The sequence below is a fragment of the Marmota marmota genome, unplaced genomic scaffold, assembly GCF_001458135.2.
Source record: "Marmota marmota marmota unplaced genomic scaffold, marMar, whole genome shotgun sequence".
Taxonomy (NCBI): domain Eukaryota; kingdom Metazoa; phylum Chordata; class Mammalia; order Rodentia; family Sciuridae; genus Marmota; species Marmota marmota.
In genome coordinates, this window is record NW_025999990.1 from 29797874 (window position 1) to 29810672 (window position 12799).

General features: G+C 40.6%; 1 protein-coding gene across 1 annotated transcript in view; it reads right to left on the bottom strand.

Annotated features, from left to right (window-relative positions):
• Mocos (molybdenum cofactor sulfurase) overlaps positions 1–12799 on the bottom strand; it is a 53184-nt gene that overhangs the window by 11937 nt on the left and 28448 nt on the right. Inside the window, exons 11-13 of the mRNA XM_015482424.2 lie at positions 9383–9461; positions 7027–7151; positions 2863–2968 (exon numbers count right to left, since the gene is read on the bottom strand). Of these exons, the coding sequence (XP_015337910.1) occupies positions 2863–2968; positions 7027–7151; positions 9383–9461 (310 nt within the window). The remainder of the gene's footprint in view (positions 1–2862; positions 2969–7026; positions 7152–9382; positions 9462–12799) is intronic.

Consider the following 12799-nt stretch of genomic DNA (forward strand, 5'->3'; position numbering starts at 1 on the left):
GCAGACCTAGTTGAAGAGATGAAGGACTTTGGAAATCAGATGAACAAAGTTCCAATTAATAAATTGGTTAAGAAAACACCAATTCTACAAAGTGGGACAAGATATTCAAACAGCTGTCAATGGGATTAATTGACAAAAGCACCAAGACCACACACTCTTTTGGATATTAAAACATCATAAAGAAACATAGAGGGAGTTTCTTAACTTTCACCCAATCTGCAATTTTAACCAGCCTTTGCTATTTTTTTCATTCTTGTTTTGAATTTTTGTTTATTACCACAAAATGGTGCTCTGAACCTCTATGCATCCCTCACCCCCACGCAGAGAAATGCACTGAAAATAAGTCTTAACATTTCCCCGGCAAAAGAACATACTCGGTATGATCCCATTACATTAGGTCTAAAAGCAGGTAAAACTATCTAAAGTAAAAAAGTTAAAAAAAGAGGTGACCCTCAGTGGGGTTGACTAAGAGGAACATAAGGGAAGTTTCTGGGCTATGTCCTCTATTTGATCTGGGCATGGATTATATGGATGCAGCCATTTGTAAAAATCCATTGAGCTCTGTATTTATGGTTTTTGCACTCTGTGTACTTCTGTTTTGTTTTGTTTTGTTTTGTTTTTTAAGTCACAGGCAAGGGTCCTTGAACATGGTGGAATTTGCCCTGGAAACAGAACTGAAAAGCTACAGGACTGGGGGAGAAGGGCTATCAAGGTTATACCAATTCCTTCTGGATGGTGAAGGGCATGTGAAAAGCCAGGGACCAGTTTAGATTCACCACAAGCCATGTGCAGCTCCCACACCCTATGAGAACAGCAGCTTCCTCGGCTGAATGAGAGGGTTAGCACTTTGCAGTTCTAAAGTCCTTTGATTCTGAATTTGCATTCTGGGATATACACACTTTCTTTGTGTTTTGTAAAAGGGGAAGTTATAAGTCTGAAAGCCACTGTGCATGAGAAAATCCACTGAATTTTCAGATTCAGCACAGAAAAAAATACCATACAGGGGCCCCAGAAACCCTCACCTTGTACGAGTCATGGGCTCAGTACTGCTGAGGTGACCTCTTAACACTGTCAGGGCCCACCTTTGACTGCCTGTGCCATTCATCAGCATTGCTCTAAACCAGATGATGGAAAATGTCGCCTCCTCCTGGTAGAAACTAGGATTGCAGTAAGTCTATATGCACCTCCTATCTTTTGCACACCAAGAATCCCACACAACTGCAGACCCACTCTCTCCTGGTTGGAGTGCTTGTGAATAAGGGTCCCTCGGGCCAAGAAAACTCAGTGAACACACAAGACCCTGAAACTTTGTCACAATTCTGTTCAGAAGGAGGACAAGCTGATCTATGGGAAAGGAGGACTGTTGTATTTAATTTCTACAAACCTATCTTTTAAGAGACCCTGGAGGGTCTGTTGGCTGTTTTCATTAAGTTGTTTTTGAGTGTGCACATGCATGCACATGACCACATGGCACATGAGCGTCACAGGAGGCCCAGCTTCAGTCCTCCTGGCATGTGCACAGGTGTCCCTGGCCAGTGGAATAGGAATGAGGAGTGCTATCATAGCTCTGGCAAAATGAGTGGGGTCTTCCCTAATAGTCTGACTATCTTGGGATTTCAGTTTCCTCTAAAGAACAGTGAGGGGTGGCCCAACCAAGACCCTTTCTAGACCTGAGGTGACCTCCTAACACTGTCAGGACCCTCAGAAGAGTCCTGGGTGGGAATGAGTAGGCAGGGGTGCTAGCCCTGTCTGATGGTGCAACTGACAAATAAAGCATGCCTGAAATTACAATTTTTTTCAATATTTTTTTGAGTTGTAGATGGACACAATCCCTTCATTTTATTTATGTATATTTTATGTGGTGCTGAGGATTGAACCCAGTGCCTCACATGTGCTAGGCAAGCGCTCTACCGCTGAGCCACAACCCCAACCCCCTGAAATTACAATTTTAAAAGCTTTACAGCCACTCCTTCTCTGTCCTCAAAATGCCTGCATGAAGTAGGGCAGGGATCCTAGGGGACAGGAGACAATAGGAGGGTGGGCAATGAAACTGGGTCAAATTGATGGCAACTTAATTAAAACAAATGTTAAGAAATGGAACAATGAGGGGCTGGGATTGTGGCTTAGCGGTAGAGCGCTCCCCTAGCACATTCGAGGCCCTGGATTCGATCCTTAGCACCCCATAAAAATAAAAAAATAAAATAAAGGTATTGTGTCCAACTATATATATATATATGAATGAAATGGAACAATGAAATGAGAACTAGGGGTTCTCCACTAAGATCCTGAGGGTGTCAAGAAGGAGCATTGGAAGATGCTATACTATAGTTTGGATCTTAAGTGTTCCCCAAAGATCCATGTGGCAAAGGTTTGGTCACACTGTGGCAGTATTGGAAGGTGGTAGAGACTTTAAGAGGTAAGGTCTAGTAGAAGGGTCACTGGCAAAGCAGGGCGGGAACTTTGAAAGGGATTGTGGAACCCTGGTCTCTTTCTCTTTTTTTCATTAGCCCATCCTAAGGTCAGCAGTTTTGCTCCAACCATAAAGTGCCACAACAGGCCCAAAGCAACAGGGCCAACCTGGACTAGAACATCTAAAACTTTGAGCCAAAATAAAACTTTTTTCTGAGGTACTTATTATAGTAACAGTAAGCTGACTAATAAAGTGTGGAAAAGAGAACCCTCAGGCAGATTAATAGGAACTGGTCAATAGGGCTTGCTGACTTCTCTAAGCCTTGCAGGCTCATATATAAATGAAGTCTGAACTCACTGACCCTCAGAGCCTTCCTCTGCAGGTAGGAGCTGGGCCTCACTCCCAGGGGCAGGTAGTTAACTGGTTTGCTAGTTCCAAGGAAGGGATCTTACCTCGTGCATAATTGCTGCTGAAGTTCCAGAATACTCGATGTGTTTATCAGCAGATACTGTGCCTCATTCACCAGGGAAAGGGTAGCTGCTGTGCCAGGAGGCAGATCTGAAAATGATGGAGCATTGAAAAAGAAGAGCTTGCTTTCTTGGAAGGTTAATGAATCTTGTTTGCATGAACATGCATTTTCAAAAGGTAGACACAATTTCTATAAGGGGAAAGAAAATCACACCCTGGCAAAAGCAAAAATGTTTTAAGCATAGGGCCAGAACTCCCAAAAAGCAGGAAAAATGAATTTCTAGAATGCTCAGTTTAAAATAATCTGGAGGAACCAGGTGCAGTGGTACACACCTGTAATCCCAGCAGTTTGGGAGGCTGAGGCAGAAGGATCCCAAGTTCAGTCCCAGCTCAGCAATTTAATGAGGCTCTAAGCAACTTAGCAAGACTCTCTCAAAATAAAAATTAAAAAGGCTGGGGATATGGCTCAGTGGGTAAGCACCCCTGGGTTTAATCCCTGATAACAAAAAAAAATAAATTAAATAATATGGAGAAAATAACATAATAAATTTCAACAATGAAGACCTGGAGGCGATTCTTAGAGCAGGAGAGACGGGTAGAGGGGTGGAGTGGGTGCAGCTCTCCCTGAGACAGGACAAAGCAGGGGACTTGATAAGGCGGCAGGCCCAGGAAGAACTTCTGAGTCTAATCAAGGAAAAGATATTGACTTTACAAATAATGAAAGATTTTTTAATTACTGAAAGGAAAATAAAACTATTAAAAAGAAACCTCAAATCCTCTGGCATTCTATCACTCAGCTTTGTTTGATGGGCCCGCCCTCACTATTTTTACCCTACCTGTTGATAAAAAGGGTTGGCTGGGTCAGGGCCTAATGAATATCTCCAAACTGGGATTGTGAATCCCAGAGTACATGAGATGTGCAGTTCCTTTACTTCCATTTACCCTCACTGATAAAAAAAAAAAAAAAAAAAAGACTCTGCCAGAAAAGGGAGGTCCAATCCCAGCCCCTCCACAAAAGGCCCTTCTCCCACTTCACAGAGGAAAGGCCACAGGTCTCCTAAGACACACTGGCCCTGGGGGCTGAAAATCTCCAGAATGGCAAACAAAAGCCCCATTCAAAACCCTGGAGCCAGGGCTGAGAAAATGTCTCCAAAGTTTTGGGCAAATGACCCTCCCGGTAAGTCCAATGGACTCTAATTCTTCACTGAAACACAAAACTAAAGAACCTAAGTAAGTTTTCAAGTGACAGATGATTAAAGGCATTTTAATGTTAGATCCCTGTGCTTCAGTCACGAAGTTCAGAAGAAAGGTTTGAGTGACAGTATGGTAACCAAAACCTCCTTCCTGCCCCCCCAACCCCTCATTATTACTGAAATGAGGTTTCTCAGAAGAGAGCCATGCTGAGCATAAACAGGTCTGGCCATAAGTGACTCATTCACAGATGTGGGAACCAGTGACTGGGAACCCAGCTGGTTCTGTAAAGGATTAATTTTCAGCAGTTTTTACTTTTATGTTTAATAAGTGGTTTTCAAAATATATAATATACTTATATTGCTTTCATCAATTGGATACTGTTTAAATTATAATAAAAACTCAATCCAAAAAATAATAATTTCCTAACACACATAGAGTTTTATGATCACAGAAAACTCCAAAATAAATTTAATATATTTCAATTTTAGTTTTATACAAATGTGATAGGGTGATCAATAAAAGACTTCAAGCATAAAATATAAAACACTAAGATAAAATTCTGTAGAAGAAGTGGGAAGAAAATAAAAGTTGAAGAAGGAAAAGGAACCGGATGCGGTGGCGCATACCTATAATCCCAGCAGCCTAGGAGGCTGAGGCAAGAGGATCACAAGTTCAAAGCCAGCCTCAGCAAAAGCGAGATGCTAAGCAACTCAGTGAGACCCTGTCTCTAAATAAAATACAAAATAGGGCTGGAGATGTGGCTCAGTGGTGGAGTGCCCCCGAGTTCAATCCCTGGTACCCACCCCTCCACCAAAAAAAAAAAAAAAAGAAAGAAAGAAAAAGAAAAAGAAAGAAAATTTCTGTTCGTTAAAAGACATATAAAAAAGAATACTCACGAGATTCAAATTGTATAGAATTAAGATTTCACTGGTTATGTTGAAAAAAGCCCCAAACAACTTTTACCTTAAAATGATAATATTTATAATGTGTTAGAAATAACATCCTTTTCAACTGTTTAGAATATTTTAAAAATTTAAAGGATGTAAAAATATACAAGAGGGAATGTGGCTTTTAAAAAGACTCCTAAGATGTGCCAATGCAAAAATGTTCAAAGATCTGAGGTGCAGGTGACAGGCTTGTGTCTGAACCTAACACCTTTGCCACACCCAGGCCCCAAACTCCCACTGAATCTCTGATTTCCAAGTCTCCTGCGCTGATGCTGCCCCCATGCCAAGCCAGAAGTATCTTTCTAACACAAGTGGGGTCATGAAATGCCCCCATTAAAAATTCACTAATGAGTCCTGCAGCCACAAGATAAAGCACTGACCCCTCAGTGGCACACATTCCTTCTCTCCAGCTCTCCTGCTGCACTCCCCTGCCCACATTGGACCCTCCTAAACTCTGCCACCTGCTCCCACTGCTCCAGAGCAACCTTCCCACCTCTGGAAAACCCCTGCTTCCTGTTAAAATGTAACTGTACACTCCTCTGAAGCCCTCTGGTTCATTTTAAGTGCAGAGGATTCTCCCACACCCCTGTGCCCTTCATGTGGACCTTCATGACGTGACATTCTTTATGTTGTAGTGTGGCTGTCTACAGAGAAGTCATCTCACAGGACCAGGAACAAGGCGCAATACTCTCAGCCAGCCTCCCAGGACCCAGCCAAACCCAGCTCTGCAGCAGGAGCTTTGAATGATTGGAACTTAGAGATTTCACTGCTGCTCATTCTCCAGATAATTTATAAAAGTGGTACCAATCCTGAAAAATCCCACACTTGCATTTCTCTACCCATGGAAATGCCCATTTCTTTCTCCCCTTTAATCATGTCTTGAAGTTTACCCACATCCAAATGCTACCAATTAATTTCGTCAATGAAATAAGCATGAAATTGTCCCTTCCCCATCACACAGCAAGTCAAATTCCTTCCAAAACTTTTAAAAGTCTAAATAGATTATACCCTTTGACTCCTCTCTACATCAGAAATTTTCAAGGATTCCTAGATTAACCTAGGAAGGCCCCTGGTAATTGATCATTAATAGTCAAAATGCTGTTCATATTTACAAGCCAGTCTCTCTGGGACTGGTCATTAGGCCAGCTCATCTCTAAATCAACTGGCAATGTAACTATGATCCATTCAGTCATTCATCTAGCACTTACTGAGCAACTATTACATGCTAGGTTCTGCTCCAAGATACAGCACCAAAGGGAACAGACAACAATCCCTGTTCTCACAGAGTTTACATTCTAGGAGAAGGAAAACAGAACAAAGAATAGTGAAAATCACACAGGATGAACAAAATGAGAAAAGCCCATTTACAAAATCTAACAGGGAAGGCCACTGAAGAGGTTCAAGCACAGACCAATTCTGCAGGGGGTGGGCTGCAAGGTTTCCCTGAGAAGGTGACATTTTAGTGACACCTGAAAAGGATCTTTTCTGCACACAAGGACCAGTGGACTTTCCAAGAACCTTCTTCTGTACTGTTTCACTTCATTATAACAATGGCTCACAGTGGGGAAAATTTCAAAATGCTTAAAAGTTGAGTAGTTAAGATTTACAGAAGCTGAGGCACCAGGGGGTTCTAGGATTTGTCAAGGTTTCAGGTCTCTTTGGTGACATAACTAAAAACCCAGTATTCTTTGTTTCCAGATCTGATCTGAGGACACAGCAAGCCACAACTGAATTGTGCTTCTAAACATATGGGACGGAGGCTGAAGGCTTGAGCAGGGATCGGGAAGTTGGTGCTAAGCCCTCCTTGACCTCCTTGGGGGATCATGGCATCCACTCTTCCACTGATCTGGGGTCACCACAGCAGCTTTCTGCTAAGGGGGGACCACCCCTGCTTTCTGCATGTGTGAAAGTAGCCCTATAAATCAATTTCATCAGCTGATTTTGACACGTGCAGAGTAAGCCAGAGGAAAGGATCTCTTCTTTAAGAATCCATCCAAAATGTAATACCTTTTCCAAGTTTCTTCTTTGCGTTTCGCTGGAAGCTTGAACTTTGTTTGATTAAGTGACATGGACGGCCAAAAAACTTTGACAACCAGCTTGCAACTTTTTCTCCACAGTCGTAAGTGTTTACTCTGGCAAGAAAAAAAAAAAGTAAAGAAAAAGATGAACTTTTATATAGTCAGATTAAAAATAGAATATTGCACAAGCCCCTAAGGAGAAGACATCCTGAAGTAGCAGGTGGCAAGAGAGCAGGAAACCTCTTTGCTGCTCTCTCTCCTGTGCTTTGAAACCCAAGTCCATGTTCCTTATTTTAGTACTGATGTTCCAACGGTAAATACATCTAACCTTTAGTTATCCAAAAAGCTTTATTAACCAAAACACTGCATTCCTCACAATGCAGCCAAGCGAAATGTACAATCAGGAATGAGCCTGATAAATAACTGAGCATGTTCTTAGATGGCAAGATTTCTATCAGAAGATTTGCTGTAGCAACATGTAAAAAAAATATATATATTTGCCCAAAAATCATTGTCCTAACTGAAAATGCACTAGAATGAATGTCTACATTGGCCAAAATAGTTAAGCTGGTGCAAAGTGCCAGGAAGAAAAGGCAGAGCTGCTCCACTCCTCAGCCTCCAGAGTGGAGACTGGGCCCAAGATGCTCAACTGTACTGACAGTCATCTCACAAGCTCCCTCAAGCACTTTCCTGGGGATGTGGCCCCTCAGAGTCCCAAAGGGATCTTCCACCCAGGGACACCAATGTCTTGAATCTTATTTGAATGTAACTTTAGTATTTAATATATTACATCATGATTTGTATGATTGTGTATGTTCACAGCAGTGCAGATAGAAACGTAATCTGGTTTGATATCCATGCAGTATTACCACCTACTAGACCTACCCACTATCAAGTTCCTTGTGCTAGCTAGTAGGTAATTAACATATGAAAATTTTTCATTATTTACTGAACTGTTACATAGTCAGCTGTTATTGTGGGGGCAGGCGTAGAATTGGTTGGTATTAGATGGCATAGGTTTTCCATAAGATTGGAAAGCTATTTCACATTTTCAATTAAGATCACAAGGGGTGCAGACATTTGATGTACTCAGTAAAGAGATTTATAAACAAACATGTACCATCAAGAAATCAAAAAGAGGGCTGGGGGTGTGGCTCAGTGGTAGAGCGCTTGCCTAGCATGTGTGAGGCACTAAGTTTGATCCTCAGCACCACATAAAAATAAAATAAAGGTATTGTGTCCATCTACAACTAAAAAAAAAATTTTTAAAGAAAAGAAATAAAAAAGAAGTGCTGTCACATTGAATCCCACTCTACATTTCCTAGACTTTAGCAGATGATTTATCATCAACAACCCAGATTAAGTAATGCTTCACTATTATATGGTGTATATGAGTCACCACCTGAACACTCTACTTTAGAAACCTGGGGACATCCTGACACCCCCTTTGCCCTCATCCTTCTCACCCAACCTATCAGCTAGTCCAGGTTATGGTGTTTCTGTTTGTAGAATACCTCTGATGCCTACCTGATTTTCTCTCTGACCCTCGTCCTCCCCCTCATCTTACCTGTGTTGCTAGCACAGCTGCTCAGCTGGCCTTCCTGCCTACACCTCTCTCTCTTCTACCTATTCTCCACCCACCAGCCAGTCTTTGCAAAATGTGAGCCAAGCTGCTTCCCTCCCCATCGGATTGCTCTGGACTATTGCAGTAGCCTCCAAACTATTCCGGCCCTCTACCTAGCAGTGTTCCACACTCTGCAGGGAGAACACAGGCATTCTAGTGGGAGAAACTCAAAACAAATAAACACACACAATATGTGGGAAACAATAAATGAGAAGGACACAAATACAGCAGGGCAAATAGAGAGGTGAAGCCAACTTCTGTGGGTGGTCAGGTGTTTATCTGAGAAGGAGGCTTTGGGGCAGAGCCCTGAGGGAGGGAGAGAATGAGCCCTGTAGAGTTCTAAGCAGTGGAAGAACATTCCAAACAGAAGGGACAGCGAGCACAAAGACTTGATAAAGGAGCATGATTGGTAGGTGTGAAGAATACCATGGAGGGGCTGGGATTGTGGCTCAGCAATAGAGCACTCTCCTAGCACGGGTGGGACCCGGGTTTGATCCTCAGCACCACATAAAAATAAAAGGCATTGTGTTGTGTCCATCTACACCTAAAAAATAAATATTTTTTAAAAAAGAATTCCATGGAGCCCATGTGATCAGGGTGCAGCATGCAGCAGAGTGGATGGAGGGTGTGGCCAACGAGGGGCTCCTCAGGGCAATGCCCTCATCCCCCTCCATGCCACCCTGCCAACACAGCCAGGATTTTACCTGCTTCAGAGTCTCACCTGTCAGCACAGACCTTGCTCTGGCAAATCTGAGCCTGTTCACTGTCTTCCTCAAGAGGCACCTCTATAGGTTCCATCCCTAGTGAACAAAGATGAAGACAAACATAATTACGTACAAAGAACAGCTATGCAAGAAAAGCCCGTTGCCCTGAAATACACAGGAATTTCAATGACATTGGAATTTGGTTGCATCAAGAAAGGGTCTGGGTCCTGGAAACCTTTTAATAACACAAAGATTTTCTTCAGCCACCAAGAGCATGTGCTTTAAGCAATTTTCTCATGAAAGATTCTATGTAGGGACAACTGCATCCATAATCTGTAAATTACTTTGAAAGATTTCTCTATTCCATTTTACCCCACATCCTGTGATCATTGTTCTCTAAGCCACCTTAAATTCTTTATTTTTTCAATATTTTTAAAATATCTTTTAGCTGTTGATGGACCTTTATTTTATTTATTTGTGTGTGGTGCTGAGAATCGAACCCAGTGCCTCACACATGCTAGGCAAGCACTCTTTCACTGAGCTACAACCCCAGCCCTAAGGTACATTAAAATCTTTAGAAATAAGCAATCAGGCATGAAGTTGCATTCCATAAAGACATCAGCATAGAGTGTCAAAATTCTCAATCCCTGGGAATCAGCATCAAATTGTATTCCTGCATCAATCATCATTATTGCAAAAAAAAAAAAAAAACTAATAATGATAACAATAAAACTTACTTTGTCAGCAGGATTGGAAAGTTATACTTTCTTCTTTATAAAAGAGTGTGTAACATACATGCATTGGAAAAATAACAATAATTAACATGTTAATATCCTGGGTACCTGAACTTGAACAATAAGGGTCCAATAAGAGAACATTATATATCATTCTCAGTGACAAAAATAGATACAAAAATATGAAACCCAGGAATGTATTTAAAAATTACTGCCAATAACTGGGGATGTAGCTCCATGGTGTAGAAGTTGCCTAGCATGCACAAGACCCTGAGTTCAATCCTTAGTACCACAAGAAAAGAAAAAAAAATTACTGCCAAGTAGTATTTTTCTTTCTCAGGATATCAGGGATACTCAATATAAAAAAATCCACAAATGTAAAATATCTCATTAATAGATTGTGGGAGAAAAATAGGATAACCAACAGATTATCTTCCTAAGAATGGACAATTAATCTTGATAAAAGTTTTATAAAATAAGAACTACTTTAGCCTGAAAAAAAATAAATCTTTTTAAAACTCCAAAGTAAACATCATTCTTATTTTTGAAATATCGGAAACTTTCCATTCGAGTCAGTCCCACTACTGCTCCATTCAACATTACCAAAGAAAACTTAGAAAAATGTGCTCATGTAAGAAAAAGAGAAATAAAAATTGGAAAGGAATATAACAAAACCACAATTATTAGAAGAAACAGGAAATCAGAAATTAAATAAAAGGCTTCTTTACCCTGGGAAAACATTGAAGCCAGCAGAGAGATTTGCTACACCTAATCCCCAGAGACCCTGTTCCTAGTGCAGCACCATATAATTAGGAAAAGAACCCCCCTATCTCTCAGCTTCACCTAGGAAAGGGAAAGGGTTGGTTTACATAGTCAGTACCCAACTTTTCCAAGGGAACTCCCCAGAGGATTGGCTTTTGCCTTCATAGCTTGGAGCCCGGAGCTATGCATGAGTTTGGCATAGTTAAGCCACCAAGGGGAGAAGGGAGGCAGAAACTTGAACTGGTAGATGCCATTGATCCTCCCTATTCTCAGAGCAAACAGACAAAAATCCAAAGCTGCCAACTTCTGTTAAGGGAGAGAAAGAGTTAGTAGTGACCCTGAATCTCTAGCTGGGCTCATTGGTAAGGGTCTTCTCCCATATGAGGCTTGTTCATGAAGACTGTGAGAGGTTTTTTCTTTGTCTAATACACAGACACCAACATAGAGAGCTGAGAAAAATGAAAAAATCAGAAAAAGATGTTCCAAACAAAGGAATAAGAGAAATTTCCAGAAACTGACCCTAATGAAATAGAGCTATATGATTTACCTGATAAAGAATATTTCTCAAACTCTTATAAAAGATACCAAGATAAAGAGGGCAATTCATGGGCTAGGGTTGTGGCTCAGTGGTAGAGCACTTGCTTTGCACGTGTGAGGCACTGGGTTCAATCCTCAGCACCACATATAACACATATAAATAAATAAAGGTATTGTGTATCCATCTACAATTGAGAGAGAGAGAGAGAGAGAGAACACAATTCATGAACAAAGTGAATATATTAACAAAGAGATAAAAAATTAAAAAGTACCAGACCAAAATTATAGAGCTAAAGAACAAAATAACTGAACTAAAAAAAAAAAAATTTCAACTGCAAACTAGATAAGCAGAAGAATGGATGAGTAAACTTAAGCATGTGTCCTGCAAAAAAATTCATTCAGAGGGGGCAAAAAAGAAAGAAGAAAAAAATTTAGGGAATTATGAGACACCATCAAGTAGATCAGTATACCCATTATGGGAGTCCAAAGAGAAGAAAAGAACAAAAAGTTTATTCAAAGATATAATGGCTGAAACCTTCCCAAATACAGGGAAGCAAATGGACATCCAGATCTGAGAAACTCCCAAAACACTAAATAAAATTTACCTAAAGACATGCACACTATGACACAAATAATCAAATTGTCAAAAATTAGCCAGGTGTGGTAGTGCATACCTGTAATCCCAAAGGCTCAGGAGACTGAGGCAGGAGGAACACAAATTCAAAAACAACTTCATCAACTTAAAGAGGCCCTGAGCAATTTAGGAATACCCTGCCTTAAAATTAAGAATAAAATAAAAAGGGCTGGGGATATAGGTCAGTGGTTTAGTGCCCTTGGATTCAATCCCTGGTACAAAAAAAAATTTAAGTAAAAAAATCAAATACTTTTGAAAGAATTGTAAAGTTCTGGACTTGTATCCAGAACATATAGTCTCACGAGTCAATAATAAAAAGGACGAATTATCCACTTTAAAACAGGCAAAAAAAAAAAATCGAAGCGATTCTTTTGAAAAAGATATACAAATGGACAATAATTTAGGAAACAATATAATAACCACCAAGTGATGAGTGGATATGGCACACCATACAGTGGGACATTATTCCACAATAAAAATGAAGTACTGATCATGCTACAACATGAATGCCTCTGGAAAACACTATGTCAAGTGAACAAGCTTATCACATATTGTATGATTCAATCCATGTGAAATATTTACAATGTGAAAATACATAGAAACAGAAAGTAGGTTAGTGGTTGCCAAAGACTGGAAATGAGCCTGGGAATGGGAAGTGACTACAAATGGGCATAGAGTTTCTTCTTCTTGGGGTTGATGAAAATGTTCTAAAATTGGTTGTGGTAAAGGTTATACAGCCTTGAGAGTACACTAAAGAAAACACTGAC